At 41.4% G+C, this 18967-nt stretch overlaps 1 protein-coding gene across 1 annotated transcript in view; it reads right to left on the bottom strand.

Moving 5' to 3' along the window:
* FAM186A (family with sequence similarity 186 member A) overlaps positions 1 to 18967 on the bottom strand; it is a gene marked incomplete at its 5' end in the record, with an annotated part of 60974 nt that overhangs the window by 8389 nt on the left and 33618 nt on the right. The window contains 5 exons of the mRNA XM_040641948.1: positions 52 to 244; positions 3948 to 5622; positions 5767 to 7036; positions 7253 to 7678; positions 7745 to 10401. Of these exons, the coding sequence (XP_040497882.1) occupies positions 52 to 244; positions 3948 to 5622; positions 5767 to 7036; positions 7253 to 7678; positions 7745 to 10401 (6221 nt within the window). The remainder of the gene's footprint in view (positions 1 to 51; positions 245 to 3947; positions 5623 to 5766; positions 7037 to 7252; positions 7679 to 7744; positions 10402 to 18967) is intronic.

The raw sequence follows: 18967 nt of genomic DNA on the forward strand, positions 1-18967 counted from the left end.
CTTTCATTTTTCTTACAACACACTGCGGAGGGGTAATAGGAAACAAGTTACCTGGCTAAATAAGAGCATCATTTTCCTCAGGCACTGATTCCGTTTCTGCTCTAAAGACTTCTGCTTGTTGGTCCAGACCTGCATCATCTTTTTCTGGTAGTCATCAATTCTGCTTAGCATTATGAAGAGGTTCTGGGTCTCATAACCTTTCCCAGTGTTTTGGATGGCTTGTAATCGTCTGATTATATTGTTTCTTGAAAAAAACAAGAATGAGATTGATATAATGACTGACCCTAACTCAGCAAACCTGGGCCTAGTTACTTTCAGTTACATACTTAGTAAGTTGAGTGGGATGTGATAGGGGTGGGAGACTTGCTTAATGAGACCTTAATCTAGTTTTTTATATGACCAAACTTTCAAAAATCTATATGGCTGCCAAGTTTTCATTCACTTTAGAGTTTTTTAGTGTTACAATAGTGTTGCTTATTTTAATATTTAATATTATTTTAATAGTTTCATATTTTAATCTGTTTATTAATATAGATGTGTTTAATATATTATTTTAATATTAGAATTTTGGTATTGATATGTATAAGACATATAGAAAGTACTTAATACAATTGTGAAAAAGGCATTGTCCTTGCCTTCAAAGCACTTACAAGCCAGAATAGGAGACTAATAAATTAACTGTGTCAAAGAGAATGAAATAAATGCTAAATAGAAATACAAACATGCTGTTGGAGCAAAAAAGAGAGCATAATTCATACTGACAAGAGGAATAAAGAAGGCTTCATAGGAAGATGTTACATAGGATCTCGAGGAACAGTCATAAAAATATACTCTCTTTCTACTATAATGTATACCACCACATTTGAGCCTTCTGAACAGATAGTGTTTTGCCATCTCTGTTCTACAGGAGAGGAAAAGGAATCTGAACAATGTTAAGTAGTTTTCTGAAGTTATACAATTAATAAATATCAGATTTGGGAAGCAAATCCAAATCTTCTCTATTTCTACAATACCAGTATTTCTCAAAATGTGGACCCTGATCACCTGGACTGAATCATCTGGGCAGGGGTGATGGGGGTGGTATTGGTGGTGCTTATTGAAAATGCAAATTCTAGTGAAAGTGCAACTTTCTCAGAAAGAACAATGTAAATCTCCGTGGCTAACAACAAAATCTGTTGCTCATACTACGACTCCACCATGGTTCGTCAGGGAGTGAGCTTCATTGTATACTCTCAAGGACACAGGCTATCTGAACAGCCATCACCTTGAACAATGTGGGTTATGTCAGAGGAAAAGGAGACTCTGGAGGGTCTCAAACTAACAATGACAAGCTCAGCCCAGAAATGACATATATCAATTCTGCTTAAATTTCATTGAAAAAGTCCTGGCAAACAGCACTAATGACAATCCAAAGATTCGTCATCATAACAGTAAAACTACAATGAATAATAAAAAATAGAAGTGACTCATCTCTATGCAATCAACAAAAAATAATGGAAAGTGTATATATGGACCTAAATGATACAAGAATCTATGATGATACATTCAAATCCGTAGGGAAAAGGTAGATTATTTTGTAAGTAGTGATGTGGCAACTGGGTAGCCATGTGGAAAAAAGTCACATCATATTTCTCAACAGAAAGTTGCGAATCAGAGACTTAAATGTAAAACAAAAAAGATAATAACCAACCATAAAAGTATCAAAAAGAACCTAGAAAGAATTTTGTATATTTCTCAGAGTGGAGAGGGCCTTTTTAAATAAAGTACAAAATATTATTAAAAATTATGAACCTGGGGTGCCTAGCTGGCTCGTTGGTAGAGCATGTGACTTTCACTCTCAGGACTGTGAGTTCAAGCCCTGTGTTGGGCATGGAGCCCACTTAAAAAAATAAAGCCCCAAAACAAAAAAATCCCATTAAAAAATGGGCGGAGGGGCACCTGGGTGGCTCAGTCGTTAAGCATCTGCCTTTGGCTCAGGTCATGATCTCAGCGTTTTGGGATTAAGCCCATATCTGGGCTCCCTGCTCAGCGGGAAGCCTGCTTCTCCCTCTCCCACTCCCCCTACTTGTGTTCCCTCTCTTGCTGCCTCTCTCTCTGTCAAATAAATAAACAAAATCTTAAAAAATAAATGGGCAGAAGACATGAATAGACATTTTTCCAAAGAAGACATCCAAATGGCTAACAGATACATGACAAGATGCTAAATGTCACTCATCATCAGGGAAATACAAATCAAAACTACAGTGAGATATCACCTCACACCTGCCAGAATGGCTAAAATTAACAATTCAGGAAACAATAGATGTTGGCAAGGATGCGGAGAATAGGGAACCCTCATGCACTGTTGGTGGGAATGCAAACTGGTGCAGCCACTCTGGAAAACAGTATAGATGTTCCTCAAAAAGTTAAAAATAGAACTACCCTACAACCCAGCAATTGCACTACTAGGCACTTACCCAAAGGATTAAAAAAAAAAAAAGTGATTCAAAGGGGCACATGCACCATTTTTATTGCAGCATTATCACAATAGCCAAATTATGGAAAGAGCCCAAATGTCCATCAACTGATGAATGGATAAAGAAGATGTGGGGTGTGTGTGTGTGTGTGTGTGTGTGTGTGTGTGCGTGCACGTGCGCATGTGTAATGGGATATTACCCAGCCATCAAAAAGAATTAAATCTTGCCATTTGCAATGATGTGGATGGAGTATGCTAAGCAAAATAAGTCAGTCGGAGAAAGACAAATACCATATGATTTCACTTAAATGTGGAACATAAGAAACAAAACAGATGAACGTAGGGCAAGGGAAGGAAAAATTAGATACAGAGAGAGAGAGGCAAACCATAAGAGACACTTAAACATAGGGAACAAACTGAGGGGAGGTGGGTGGGGGGATGGGGTAACCGGGTGATGGGCATTAAGGAGAGCACATGATGTAATGAGCACTGGGCATTAAGGAGAGCACATGATGTAATGAGCACTGGGTACTGTATGCAACTGATGAATGACTAAATTCTGCCCCTGAAACTAATACTACACTATATGTGAACTAACTTGAATTTAAATAAAATTTTGAAAGAATGAATAATAAATAAATACATGTTCTGATTTTGTCTTGAATAAGTCTGTTTTTGTACCTTGTTCTAATCCTTAGTTCCCACATTAATTCAGTCCTCAAAAATGTACATTTCATGAGAACAGGGTAACTTTGCCTGTTTTACTCACTGCTGTATCCCTAGACCCTAATACAATACTTGCCACATTCAATAAATATTTGTTGAATAAATGGTATAAGTTGTTCCTATAATTAATGATATATAAATAATAATGAATAATATTCATGATAACCTTTTCTAGTATAGTTTTAGTTTGGCATCTTATAATTTTAGGTAAAAGATATCCACAATAATAATACGGTGGCAACCTCAAACATAAATGCTAAGGTAGCAGCACAATTGTCACTTTCCCTATTTCTGCAATTTTTAAAAATCAAGACCAGGATCTATTTCCTCCATGTCACTTCAGCAGCAAAGTCGCCATGGCAACACCTTGTATATAACCTGCCATCTCCCATTTTAAGAATCATACCTCTTTTGATGAACCCAAGAAGATGAAAGAAATTTAAAATACTTAGAAGTTTAGGATAATTGGAAGCAAGCTTTTAAAGTGGATATTTTGGAGATCATCCATGATCCACAAAATGTATCTTAGCATCTCTACTAGAGATATAAATCGATGAAATAGATCATGTTATATGACATTTTTTATTTCCAAAAGATTATATCTCCTTTTGGTATCTTAAATAGGCTTCATTCCACAGACCTTCTATAAGATAATATTCTAGAACATCTAGTATGACAGACACATATATACTTATAGGACAATGAAGGGAAGATATTTGAAATCAGGACTAAACCAGAAAACTGGACATTCAATATTTGCATCTACCTTGCACGCTGGATCAGCCTGTAAGCAATGTACTTGCGGAATAGGTAACCCAGCCGAACTGTGTCCGTATGAAGGGTCTCAATTATGAGATTCCTAGCTGTTGTGTGTAGCTGTGAAGGGAGTCCAGAAGATTCTGTGGCTTGATTTAAGAGTATCAGGTTCTTTCTCTGAGCTTCCACATCAACAAAATACCCCTGCTCTTTGAGCTCTTGGGGAGAGGAAGGGGGCACCATCCTCTTGGGTTTCTTGGTAACTGAATCTGAAGTCAGTATCCAGGACTTGTCTATAGGGGGGAACTGGGTTTTCCGGTCCCATTCAGAAGATGAGATCTGTGATGTTTTGGGTAGTTTAGTAGTAAGAGGCTTCGTGAGAGGGGGAAGGGCCCTCCCACCAATGTAAGGGGCTTGTGATACTGGTGTCCTGTAATCGGTGAGATAGGACTGAAATTGTTCCATGGCAATAGTATCATGGAGTGTCTGGATTTCTTCAGAAGTGTCAGAGACCTCTGATATTTGGAAGTTCTTAGCAGTAAAAGGGACTGATTTAGATTTCAGAGAAGAAATGATTGCTAATCTTTCCTTACTTTTCTTAGATACAGAAGAGGACATATCTTTCTGGGGTTTTCCAGGGGTTGGGGAGGTCCATAGTGTTGGAGGATGCCCAGGGATGGGAGGGATCCATAGTGGGGAAGCTTGATCCTGCCCAAGAGGAGAAGGGACTTGTAGATAGAGAGATTGCTTATAGGTGGCAGGGGGCTGGAATGCCTGGGGCTTCTCAGAGAGTGTTAAGGGTCTAGGTTCCAGGATGGAAGAGGTCCCAGGAACTAAGGGCTCCCTAGGGGAAAGAGGAGCCAAGAGACTGGGAATTTGTGCAGAGGAGAGTGGGACTCCAGATATAAAGGGCTGCCTGGGGGCAAGAGGGTCCTCTGATATCAGAGGTAGCTGAGGAGTCCAAGAGTCTCTCAAGAACTTTCTAGCATGAAGAAGGGTCTCCAGTGCAAGCTTCCCAGGGGCCAGAGGTACCTCTGGTGCTGCAAACCGAACAGAGGTGGATTGACCTTCAGAAATCAGGGACTGTTTAGAAGAGGGAAAAGTCTGTGGTACCAGGAGCTTCCCAGGGTCAGAAGGAATTCTCATTCCTAGCAATTTCCCAGGGGCTTGGGAAAGAGGAGACCCTGATATCTGCAAAGGAGTAGAAGAGAACTCAAATACAGAGGACTTCTCAGCAATAGGAGCCAATCTTTGAAATGATCTAAGACTGGAAGGAGCCAATTTGGGGAACTGCTTAGAAATGTGAGGAGCACCTGGTATAATGAACTTATCAGTAACAGGAATGATCCCAACTTTCAGGGTTTGTTCTAAAGGAGGGTGGGCCCCAAGTGGTGAGGGCTGTTCACTTGATTGTTGGTCCTCCTCAGACATGAGAGTAATACCCATGGGATGGGATTGTCCTGGGATGAAGGGGGCTCCCAAAGTTTGCACTTGCTCAAAGGGAAACTCTTGGAATTTATCTGAGGTGAGAGGGACCCCAAATTTCCAGAAGTGTTCTGGAGAGAAAGAAATGCCTAATGCTTGAGCCTGTTCTGAGGAGAGAGGGGCACCTAAAGCTTGGGTCTGTTCAGGTGTAAGAGTGACAGCTGACAACAAGGCACTTTCTGGAGTAATAGGGATGCCCAGTTCCCAGGCCTGTGCTCCAGTGAGAGGAGAACCCCTTGCCTGAACTTTCCCAGGGGTGAGTGCAAAACCCAAGCTCTGGCATTTCTCGGGGGTGAGGGTGACTACCAATGCTTTGAACTGCTCAGGGGTAAGAGTGATGCCATGTGCCTGGATCTGCTGAGGAGTGAGAGTGAGCCCCAGTGCCTGGGCCTGCTGAGGGGTGAGAGTGATCCCCAGTGCCTGGGCCTGCCGAGGGGTAAGAGTGATCCCCAGGGCCTGGGCCTGCCCAGGGGTGAGAGTGATCCCCAGGGCCTGGGCCTGCTGAGGGGTGAGAGTGATCCCCAGGGCCTGGGCCTGCTGAGGGGTGAGAGTGATCCCCTGTGCCTGGGCCTGCTCAGGGGTGAGAGTGATCCCCAGGGCCTGGGCCTGCCGAGGGGTGAGAGTGATCCCCTGGGCCTGGGCCTGCCGAGGGGTGAGAGTGATCCCCTGGGCCTGGGCCTGCCGAGGGGTGAGAGTGATCCCCTGGGCCTGGGCCTGCCGAGGGGTGAGAGTGATCCCCTGGGCCTGGGCCTGCCGAGGGGTGAGAGTGATCCCCTGGGCCTGGGCCTGCCGAGGGGTGAGAGTGATCCCCTGGGCCTGGGCCTGCCGAGGGGTGAGAGTGATCCCCTGGGCCTGGGCCTGCCGAGGGGTGAGAGTGATCCCCTGGGCCTGGGCCTGCCGAGGGGTGAGAGTGATCCCCTGGGCCTGGGCCTGCCGAGGGGTGAGAGTGATCCCCTGGGCCTGGGCCTGCCGAGGGGTGAGAGTGATCCCCTGGGCCTGGGCCTGCCGAGGGGTGAGAGTGATCCCCTGGGCCTGGGCCTGCCGAGGGGTGAGAGTGATCCCCTGGGCCTGGGCCTGCCGAGGGGTGAGAGTGATCCCCTGGGCCTGGGCCTGCCGAGGGGTGAGAGTGATCCCCTGGGCCTGGGCCTGCCGAGGGGTGAGAGTGATCCCCTGGGCCTGGGCCTGCCGAGGGGTGAGAGTGATCCCCTGGGCCTGGGCCTGCCGAGGGGTGAGAGTGATCCCCTGGGCCTGGGCCTGCCGAGGGGTGAGAGTGATCCCCTGGGCCTGGGCCTGCCGAGGGGTGAGAGTGATCCCCTGGGCCTGGGCCTGCCGAGGGGTGAGAGTGATCCCCTGGGCCTGGGCCTGCCGAGGGGTGAGAGTGATCCCCTGGGCCTGGGCCTGCCGAGGGGTGAGAGTGATCCCCTGGGCCTGGGCCTGCCGAGGGGTGAGAGTGATCCCCTGGGCCTGGGCCTGCCGAGGGGTGAGAGTGATCCCCTGGGCCTGGGCCTGCCGAGGGGTGAGAGTGATCCCCTGGGCCTGGGCCTGCCGAGGGGTGAGAGTGATCCCCTGGGCCTGGGCCTGCCGAGGGGTGAGAGTGATCCCCTGGGCCTGGGCCTGCCGAGGGGTGAGAGTGATCCCCTGGGCCTGGGCCTGCCGAGGGGTGAGAGTGATCCCCTGGGCCTGGGCCTGCCGAGGGGTGAGAGTGATCCCCTGGGCCTGGGCCTGCCGAGGGGTGAGAGTGATCCCCTGGGCCTGGGCCTGCCGAGGGGTGAGAGTGATCCCCTGGGCCTGGGCCTGCCGAGGGGTGAGAGTGATCCCCTGGGCCTGGGCCTGCCGAGGGGTAAGAGTGATCCCCAGGGCCTGGGCCTGCCCAGGGGTGAGAGTGATCCCCAGTGCCTGGGCCTGCTCAGGGGTGAGAGTGATCCCCAGTTCCTGGGCCTGCTCAGCGGTGAGAGTGATCCCCTGTGCCTGGGCCTGCTCAGGGGTGAGAGTGATCCCCAGGGCCTGGGCCTGCTCTGGAGTGAGAGTGATCCCCTGTGCCTGGGCCTGCTGAGGGGTGAGAGTGATCCCCTGTGCCTGGGCCTGCTGAGGAGTGAGAGTGATCCCCAGTGCCTGGGCCTGCTCAGGGGTGAGAGTGATCCCCAGGGCCTGGGCCTGCTCAGGGGTGAGAGTGATCCCCAGGGCCTGGGCCTGCTGAGGGGTGAGAGTGATCCCCTGTGCCTGGGCCTGCTGAGGGGTGAGAGTGATCCCCTGTGCCTGCTCAGGGGTGAGAGTGATCCCCAGTGCCCGGGCCTCCTCAGTGGTGACACTGATCCCCAGTGCCTGGGCCTGTTGAGGAGTTAGAGTGAGGAACTTTGTGGGAGACTGTCCAGAAACTGGAAAGGCCTCGGGTGAGGGCGATTGTGTGGAGGAAGGAGGAGTGAATGGTATAGCGTGCTTTCCATCAGCAAGAATGTGTAATGCCTTAGGATGCCCATGGAACTCTTTTCTTTGGCGTAACTGGGATGCTACTTTTGGTATGCTCTTCCCCCAGGGAGACCTTGTCATTGAAGTTTGGCTGAACATCTCTTGTTCTTCGGAGTTTTTCTCATTAATCTTCATCTGATCCTTTGGTTTTTTCTGCCTCTGCCTTTCATGGTCCTCTACATTTCTCCTTGGCTTCTGCTTCTGCTCTTTCTCCCAATTTATTTCCAGCTCCTGATGTCTCACTTCCTTCTGAACATGCCTCTTCTGCTGTCCCTTCTCCTTCTCCAAGGGCACCCCTTGTTTTTCCATTTTTTTATTCCATGCTTCCAGCTGCTGCTGTTTTGGCTTCTGGTAATCTTCTTCCTCTTCACTTTGCATTTGTTCCTCATCTTGCTCAGTTTGCTTTTGCATCCTCTGTTTCTGCTGTTCCTTCCACATTTCCTTTTCCTGCCACTGTTTCTGCTTCTGTTGTCCTTGCTTTCCTTCCTTTGTCTGGAGCCATGACTCTTCCTCCTGCAATTTTTTATTTGTCATCTCATAGCTCTTCTTCCAGAAACTCCCTTCTTGCAACTGGTGTTTGAGACCCTTACCAAATATTTTTTCTTGACCTTCTTGCAACTGTTCCTCCCGCCTTTGCTTTTCCTTTTCCTTGTGGTCTCTCCCTACTGTTGAGGCTACTGGAGCGTCTTTTTCCCCTTCTATTTCAGTCAAGATCGCTTGTATTAAATTGTGAGTTAGCGGGTCCATGCTCTTAGGTGACAGCAAGGTGCTAATTTCAGACTTTGCACTAATGGGCTTCTGAAAATGCACTCCGGGCATAAATGAGACTTCTTTTTTTCGTTTAATAGGTTTTTCCTCAACTTGTCCTGCACTTTTTATATCTTTGTATTTCCTCAAGGTTTTTGTCACAGTTTCAGCCACGTTTTGGAAATATTCCTCTATTTTTGCCTTTATGATTCCTAATTTTTCAACCTCTGCTGTTTTTAATAATAGCTCCTCTTTTGGCACAGTCTTTTTATCCAAAGGCTTTCCTATGTTATCAGTTTTCTCTTTTAGGAAAGCCATTATGGCTTTTTGAAATTCTTCTAGGTTACTCTCTTCACTTTTGCCGTCTGGACTTCCTAGAACTCTGGTAGCTTCTGAAGTCTCTTCTGTTACCCTAGATTTTGGCTTCACAAGTCCGTGAGACTTGACTTTCTTGGCGAAGACTGATATGTCCTCTTCAGCTTTTCTCTGTTTGCTTGTGGTGGCTCCTGGAGAGATGTGGTGTTTCTTTCCTTTTGTTTTCACTTTCTCAGAGGGATCGCCAAGTTGGGTGAACGCGAATTGCTCTGCCGGGCTGCTTGTCTCACTTTTGCTCTCTTTGTCCATTGACTCAGTGGTGGATTCCTCTTTATTCTCTGAAGAAATCTGGCTTTTGTCACGTGAATACTCAGGTTTAAGCTTCCTGAGTTGTTCCCATATGCTACTTGTTCCACTTCTGAACCCTGGGCTTTTTGTGTCAGCAGAAGGGTAATCAGCAGGGACATGTTGACTTCTTGATTCAGTGGATGACTTTGATTTGTCTTCCAAAAAGGATTTTATTTCTTTTCTCTTCTTTTCCCGTGACTGTAGCTCCAAATAGTAATCAAGTTTGGTCTCTGAGTCTTTTTCTTTACCTTTATCATCACTCACATTTAATCCAGAGGTCTCATGCATGTATGGGCCTTTAGTTCGCTTTTTTTTCTGTGATTGATACTGGTCAGTCCCATCTTTCTGATAGTCATCACCTTTCTTCAGTGATATCTTATCTTCAGTGATATCTCCAGAAGACTCTTTTTGTTTTTTTTCAAGTAAAGGATATCGCTCGTCAATTGAATCTGGAGTCATTTCGACTGGGGCTGTATATGAAATAGCTGAGTCCCACTTGGTCCCCAAGCCTTTGGTCCCTTTTGTTTGGGCCTCATCTATAATATTTTCAAATTCTTTAACCAAAATATCATCTACACTGTCTTCTATGTCAGCTTTGCTAGTGGATGATTGTGAAGAAAGTTCCGGCAACACTTTCAAGGTTGATGTGGGTAATGCTGTACCTACTTGGGGTTCTACAACACGTTTGGACCTAATAAATTGTTCATATTTTTCTTCTGCATCTTGAAGTTTCTGCTGAAGCATTTCATTTTTTTCACTGAGCTCTCGCATTATCTTCAGGGAGAGCTCTTTTTCCTCTTCACTTGTCTCACTTATATACATATTGGCACTCTGGAGGTTAAAAACTTTTAGTTCATCATTTACTGTACTCAAAGCTTTAGAAAGGTTTATTATTGTTGATGATATATATTTAATAGCATTGTTTTCCAACTTATTGAACATCATACTGTTTATGAGTTCCTGTAGCATATACTGGATTTCTGAAACCTTTGTATTTGTTGCAAATTCATCGCTAATCATCTGATCTGGTCTTAAAGCATGAGCTGTTGCAGGTCGCTTTATAACTCTTTCTTTCCAAGATTTCCATAGAGTACCTCTAGATGCTAAAAGAAAAAACCCCATAAAACATAAAATAATGAGATTGCATTTCTTGTTCTGTGTTGTGTTCTATCTATGCTAAAACCTAAGGAATTTAGCCTACACTTATAGATAGCTATAGAATAAAGATTCATCAGAAAGCCTTGGCTCCCATGGGGCACCTGACTGGCTCAGTCTGTAGAGTGTGCGACTTGATCTCAGAGCTATCAGTTCGAGCCCCACGTTGCGTGTAGAAATTACTTAAAAAAAAATAAAAATAATAAAAATTAAAAAAAGCTTTGCCTCCAAAATAAATGTATTATTTTTAAAGGAATAACTCTTTTCCCAAAATCACCTAGAACTTTTGCTTCCAAAATTTAGTCTTTGTTCTTTATTTGTAATTTCAATTTACCTTCAGTGACAAGTTTGGGATTAGATATAACAAAACTTTCACTTGGCTTTGATTATGCTTGGTGCTTTCCATTTTCTCTCTTGGGTTTCTGTCATTCTTTTCTCACTTTTCTGAATCACACTTAATCTTGGTTCTTTCAGAAGAGTCAAAAAAGAACAGACAAAAGCCAAATATTTGAAGGGATTTCTGGAATGGCTGAATGAGAAACTCAGCACATTTTTTGCCCCAAAAAAGCAATGATAAAGCTTGACAAAGCTGCCAAAACCGACCATTTTAGGACTTTGGAAATTGACTAAAGGCACACAACAATTTGGTAAGCATTTATTCAAGAAAAATTACTAAACTTCAATAAGAACAGTGGAAGCCTGTGATGTTTTAGCCTGGAGCTTCTTCTGTCTCTAACTCCCTGCCCAGTGGCCGGCGTGTTCTACTAAAGTGAGGCAGGCTGTGAAGATTGACAGCTCTAGGGGCTAGGGGGGCTGATTTGATCAGGAACAAAGCAGGGAAAAAGCCAATCTTAGGGGCCTTGTCTAAAACAATACTTCCTTAACCTATACACAGACCCATTAGCAAAGAATAGAAGACTTACTGAATCAATCTGGATCACTTAATGATTGGCCAATTATTGACCACTAAGCTATGCTGACCCAAAGGTGACCCCTAGGAATTCAGGCCTTAAAATAAAAACAAAAATGAAAAAATAATAAAAGAATAACTGAGCAGAGATATCAATGACTGCACATTGTTGGGGAGACAGACTCCACTGAATTAGTTCAGGGAAGTCACTAAAAAGCAAACCAAAAAAGGGACAAAAAGAAACCCTGGAGGTTATAGGGAAAATCAGAATCTAAAGTTGCTATAAGGGGCGCCTGGGTGGATCAGTCAGTTGAGTGTCTGCCTTTGGCCCAGGTTGTGATCTCAGGGTCCGGGGATCAAGCCCCCCATCGGGCTCCCTGCTCAGCGGGGAGCCTGCTTCTACCTCTGCCCCTCCCCCCATGCTCTCTCTGTCTCTCCCCCTCTCTCTCACAAATAAATAAATAAAATCTTAAAAATAAAAAATAAATTTGCTATAATATGTTATCTAAAATATCCATTTTTTTTAGAGGAGGGGAGGTACAGAGGGAGAGAGAGAGAAAATCTCAAGCAGGCTCCCTGCCCAGTGTGGAGCCCAACGTGGGGCTTGATCTCACAACTCTGAGATCATGACCTGAGTTGAAATCAAGAGTCAGGCATTTAATTGACTGAGCCACCAGTTGCTCCTAAAATGTCCAGTTTTTAACATAAAAGGAGCATGCAGAGAAACAGAAAAGTATGACTTATACACAGGGGATAAAAGCAGTCAGTAGAAATTGTCTCAGGGATTGGGAGGGGAGCAGATGTTGCACTTATCAGAAAAAGACTTTGAAAAGAAGAATTATAACTATGTTCAAAGAACTAAAGGAAGCCAAATTTTAAAATAAAGGAAAAATATAATGACAGTTACCATCAAATAGAGCATATCAGTAAAGAGATGGAAATTAGAAAAACCGAGTGGAAAATTTAGACTTGCAAAGTAAAATAACTGAAATGTAAAATTTACCAAAAGGGCCCAACAGTAGATTTGAAATGACAGAAGAAAATCACCAGCAAATTTGACACTAGATTAGTAAAGATTGTCTGATCTGAAGAACAGGGAGGAAAAAAGAATTTTTAAAAAATGAACAAAGCCTCAGAGACCTGTGGGACACCATCAAACATACCCTTGTACAAGTGATAGAAGTCCCAGGAGAAGAAGAGAGAGAGACGGACGTTAAAAATTTTGAGGAAATAGGGGCTCCTGGGTGGTTCAGTTGGTTAAACATCTGCCTTCAGCTCAGGTCATGATCTCAGAATCCTGGGATTGAGCCCTGCGTCAGACGCCCCACTCAGGGTGGGGAGTTTGCTCCTCTTTCTCCCTCTACCCCTCCCCTACCCCACTCATGCTCTGTTTCTCAAAAATATTTTGAGATTTTTAAATAAAATCTTAAAAAATATATTGAGGAAATAATAATGGCCAAATCATCTCAAATTTGATGAAAAACATTAATCTACACATTCAAGCAGCTTATTGAACTCTAAGTAAGATAAACATAAAAAGATCCATACCTAGATACATCATGGTCAAATTATTGAAAGCTACACAAAGAATCTTTAAAGCAAAAAGAGAAAAATGACTTATCACAATTAAATGAGACTCAAAAATCAAAGTACAGGGGAAACATAGTAAATTTAATAGCTTACTACTTATTAGAAACAATAGAGGCCGGAAGACAGTGAGATGACAAATTCAAAGTGCTGAAAGAATAATTCTGCTAACCAAGAATTCTATATCCTTGGTTACTCTATACTCTATACTCTACTACTATATCCTAAACTACTCTTCAAAAAATGAAGTTAAGACATCCATTCCCTGAAATAACACTCTTCCCAAAGTAGCATGCACATGCAACTCTCATAACCATCTTCATTACATGTGTCTTTTAATACTTCTCTGAATGCATTACAGAATTTCTATTACATCCATTCCCTGAAATAACTCTTCTCAAAGTAGTATGCACATAGAGCTCTTATAACTATCCTTATTATATGTGTTTTTAAACAGTTCTCTAAATATATTACCGTATTCATTGAAATAACACTCCTGTCAAAGTAACTTGCAGTGAACACTTATATGTCTATAGTTAATGCATTTGGTTTCAATACTTCTCCAAATGCGTTACAGAATGTCTATTGCATCCATTCCCTGAAATAACTCTTTTCAAAGTACCAGGCATGAACAATTATTTTTTTTTTAGTGAAGGTAAGAAATAAGACATACAGATGGCATCTAAGGATATGAAAGGATGCTCAGGGTTGTCTGTCATTAGAGAATTGCAAACTGGTGCAGCCACTCTGGAAAACAGTATAGAAGTTCCTCAAAAAGTTAAAAATAGAACTACCCTACTACCCAGCAATTGCACTAGTAGGCACTCACCCAAAGGATACAAAAATAGTGATTTGAAGGGGCACATGCACCATGATGTTTATCACAGCATTATGAACAATAGCCAAGTTATGAAAAGAGCCCAAATATCCATCAACTGATGAATGGATAAAGAAAATGTGGTATATATATGTATACAATGGAATATTACTCAGCCATCAAAAAGAATGAAAGCTTGCCATTTGCAATGACGTGGATGGAGCTAGAGTATATTATGCTAAGTGAAATAAGTCGGTCAGAGAAAGACAAATACCATATAATTTCACTCATATGTGGGATTTAGGAAACAAAACAGATGAACACAGGGAAAGGAAGAAAAGAAAAAGAAAGGGAGGCAAACCCATAAGAGACTATTAACTATGGAGAACAGGCTGAGAGTTGCTGGAGGGAAGATGGGTGGGGGATGGGCTAAGTGGGTGATGGGGATTAAGGAGGGCACTTGTGATGAGCACTGGGTGTTATATGTTATATTTAGTGGTGAATCACTAAATTCTACTTCTGAAACCAATATTCCACCGTATGTTAACTAACTAGAATTTAATTAAAAACTCGAAACAAAAAAAAAGAGAGAGAGAATTGCAAATTATGAGATACTATTACACATATATGAAAATGGCTAGAATCCAAAAAACTGATAATGCCAAATGCTAGCAAGGATATGGAGCAACAGGAAATTTTTGTTGCTGGTGGGAATGGAACGTGGCACAGCTACTTGGGAAGACAGTTTGGCAGTTTCTTATAATGTTACTTATAAAGTAATGTAGTCTTATCATATGACCTAGCAATCATGCTCCTAGGCATTTACCTAATTAATTTGAAAGCTTATGTCCATGAGAATGTTTTTATATAGCAGCTTTATTCTTAATCACCAAAACCTGGAAGCTATCAAGTGTTCTTTAGTAGGTAAACAAACTGGTGCATCTATACAATGGAATATTATTCAGCAGTAAAAAGAAATAAGCTATTAAACCACAAAAAGATGGGGAGGAACCTTAAATGTGTGTTGCTAAGTGATAGAAGACAGTGTGAAAAAGCTACATATTGCATGATTCCAATTATGTGGCATTCTTGAAAAGTCAAAACTATGGAGACATTAAAAAAATCAGTGGTTATCAGGAGTTTGGGGACAAAAGGGAAGGATAAATGGGTGAAACACAGGGGATTTTTAGGATGGAGAAACTATTCCATATGATACTATAATGGTGGCTACATGACAATATACATTTGTCAAATCCCATAGAACTCTATAGCACAAAGAATGAAACTTAATGAATGCAAAATTTTTTAAATACCCATTTAGGAGGTCAGGGGATCCCAGGAAAGAATGTAGATTATGGTAAGATAGTCTAACTGTATAAGAAATGTATGACACAACCTCACTGAAAGGAATGATGGGGAGGGGAGAGTGCTGACCTAAGTTCCTGGAAATGGAGTCTAAGACTGAATGCAAAGGGAACTGCACGTAAGTACTGTACTCTAGTTGATAAGTTATTCCTCAATGGGTATGGGTTAATAATTCTGATACTGCTATGCATGTATACTGGAATTGAACAATTAAGTAAAACAGATGGTAGGAGGCAGTTTCTCATTGAGTTGTAATTTATAGATAAGCAAGAGGAAGAAGCTAGAATGATCCATATATGATAATGAATTAGAATTAAAGAAATCAGTATGAACTTACGTTTAAAGTAGTTAGATTATATATATGTATATATATTTATATGTATATAAATATATATTTATAGATATGTGTATACACATTGGTTCTATACACATTTTTTTTTGCTCTGTCAGATGAGAAAACTGAACAGAAATGACACCCCAGTAGCAATGAGCACTCCTAGCAACCAGACTTGGCTTTTAAATACTATTCTCCACTAAAAGGAACCAGAAATCCTTGGAGAAATGGCAGATTCTAGGATTGGGGCAGGACATATGTGAGATGAACCTGAAGCATCTTGTAGTGCCAGAAAGTAAGGAAGTGCTAAAAAAAGAACAAAGAAAAAACACATTGATGGGGTTATGTTAAAGGGGCACAGGAACCAATGAAAGAGGTCCCAATGGCCAAAACTAGAACAACTTGAGCAAGAAAATAAAGTAGTATTGGATTATAACTCAAAGTACAAAATAAATATCTGTGAGTTCATTTTGATATAAATAATTGAGTAAATTAATAAACAAGGAAGAAGAGATAAACTCGAGTGCCTAAGAACTTCAAATAATTTATGTAGATATTCATCCTAAAAAAAGGGAGCATAACTCCTCATTCCTTAAGTGTGGGCTGCACATACAGACTTACTTTTAAAAAGCACAGCTTGGAAAAATGAGGAAAAAGAGTAACTTTACAGGGGAGAAACCTGACAAGCACTACTTTAGCTAGGTGATCAAGGTCAACATTAAGTCATAAATCACTTGATTAGATGTGGCCTTGAAATTATATGATGACAACGGTACTTTACCTATGTGATCTTTCTGTGATCTTTCCTCCCAGAACCCAGAACCCCAGGGTAAACATGAGAAAAAACATGAAATTCCGATAGGGGAGCATCTTATAATATATCTGACTGGTACTCCTCAAGCCCGTCAGGAACATCAAACAGAAGGGAAAGTCTGAGAAACTGTCACAGCCAAGAAAGCCTAAGGGGATATGACAACAATGTAATCAGGTACCTGGATGGGATCCTGAAACAACACAAGGACATTAGGTAAAAACAAGGACTTATGACTTCAGTCCATATGGACTTTAGTTAATAATGCATCGATACTGGTTTGTTAATTGTAACAAATGTATCATACTAGTGTAATGTATCAATAAGGGAAACTATGAAGAGATATATGGAATTCTCTGTATTATTTTCTCAATTTTTCTCTAAATCTAAAACTGCCTTAAGAAAATGAAAGTGAAACAAAGACACTCCCAGATAAGCTAAGAGGGAAAGAATTTGCTTCTAGTAGACCTGCCTTACAAGAAATATAAAGAAGTCCTTCAAGCTGAAAGGAAACGATACCAGAGGATAACTCAAATTCACACAAAGAAATAAAGAACACCAGTATATGTAGGGAAATATAAAAGAAAGTAAAAATATTTTTTTCTTTTTTCTCTCTTAACTGATTATAAAGACAATCATATAGAACAATAATTATGAAACTATATTGTTGGGCTTATGATACATAAAAATGTAATATATATGACAAAGCACAAAGGAGGGGAAGAGAATGGTGCTATTGGAATAAAGATTCTGTATTTTGCTGGTGTTAATACTAATCTGAAGTAGATTGTGATAATTTATGATGTATACTGCAATCCCTTAGAGCCACTACTAAGGAAATTACCCTAAAAATATAGGGAAAAATGGAATTAAAGTGGGACACTAAAAAATATTTGTTTAACACAGAAGGTAGTAAAAGAAGAACAGGGGAACAAAAGAGATGAGACATGAAAAACAAACAGCAAAGTGGCAGGTGTAAATCCACCCATATCAATAATTACATTAACTATGAATGAATTAACACTCCAATCATAAGTCAAAGATTGCCAAATTTTATGTGTGTATATGTGTTGTGTGTGTGTGTGTGTATGTGTGTGTGTATTTAAAAGCTGACAAGATCCAACTATTAGCAACACATCTTTGCCTCAGCCTTGCAAACAGTAACCACAGGGGAGCTGGAAAGAATACACTTATATCAAACAAAATAGACTTTAAGACAAAAAATGTTTCTAGAGACAATGAGGGATATTTTATAATGATAAGGTCAGTTCATCAGGAAGCTATCAAAATTATAAATATATATGTACCTAATAACAGAGCCTTAAAGTACAGGAAGCAAGAACCGACAGAATTAAAGGGAGAAATAGACAACTCAGTAATAATAGTTGGAAAGTTCAATATCCCACTGTCAGTAATAGAACAACTAGACAGAAAATCAGTAAGGATATATATAGAAGACTAAAACAACACTATAAGTCAACTATAGAATACTCCACCCTACAACAGCTAAATACATATTCTTTTCAAGCACACATGGAACATTCTCCAGGATAGACCATATGGTAGGCTATAAAGCAAGTCCCAATAAATGTAAAAGGATCAGAAGAATACAAAGTATATTCCCCAAAATACTTTGTAATGGGTAAATAAACAGTATATAATTTCCTAGTGGTTCTGCTTCTCTGGTTGAACACTGAGTAATACAAGTTTTTAATACAACACTAAAACCATGATCTATAAAAGAAAACATTGATAAATTGATTTGACTTCATCAAAATCAAACACCGTTAGGCTTCAAAGGCCCCATTAAGAAAGTGAAAAGATCACGGATTGAGAGAAAATATTTGAAAATCACATTTCTTTTTTTTTTTTTTTGAGATTTTATCTATTTATTTGAGAGAGAGGGAGAGTGAGCAGGAGAGTGAGAACACAAGCAGACTTCCCACTGAGCAGGGAGCCCAATGCAGGGCTCAATCCCAGGATCCTGGGATCACGACCCAAGCCTAAGGCAGATGCTTAACGGAGTGAGCCACCCAGGCACCCTGAAAATCACATTTCTGATAAAGGACTGAATACTTTTATGTATCCAGAATACATAAAAGACTCTTAAAACTCAATAATAAAATGGGTAAGTATTTGGGTAATCATTTCCTTAAAATAAATATGTGAATGGCTGAAAAGATGCTCAACATCATTAGTCTTTAGGGAAATGCAATTTAAAACCACAATGGGATACGATACCACTTCACGCCTCTTAGAAAGACTATACTAAAAAAGACCATAACAAGTGTTGTTGAGGATGTGGAGAAACCCGAACCTTAATAGATTGCTGATGGGAATGTAAAATGGTGCTGTCACTTGGGCAATAAGTTAACAATTTCTTAAAAAGTTAAGCATAGACTTACCAGGAATTGATAAATGATCCAGAAATTCTACTCCTGGGTGTTTACCCAAAAGAAATGAAAACATATGTCCACACAAAGACTTATACATGTGTGTTCATAGCAGCACTATTCATGAAAGTCAAATGTAGAAACATTCCAAATGTCCATGAAATGGTGAATACGTAAAAAAAAATAATAATAATAATTGTGGTATATGCAAACAGTGATATACAATTGGTAATAGAAAGAAACTACTAATACATCCTTTAACATGGCTGAATCTCAAAACCATTATGTTAAATAAAA

This window comes from Ursus maritimus, unplaced genomic scaffold (assembly GCF_017311325.1).
Source record: "Ursus maritimus isolate PB19 unplaced genomic scaffold, ASM1731132v1 scaffold_26, whole genome shotgun sequence".
Taxonomy (NCBI): domain Eukaryota; kingdom Metazoa; phylum Chordata; class Mammalia; order Carnivora; family Ursidae; genus Ursus; species Ursus maritimus.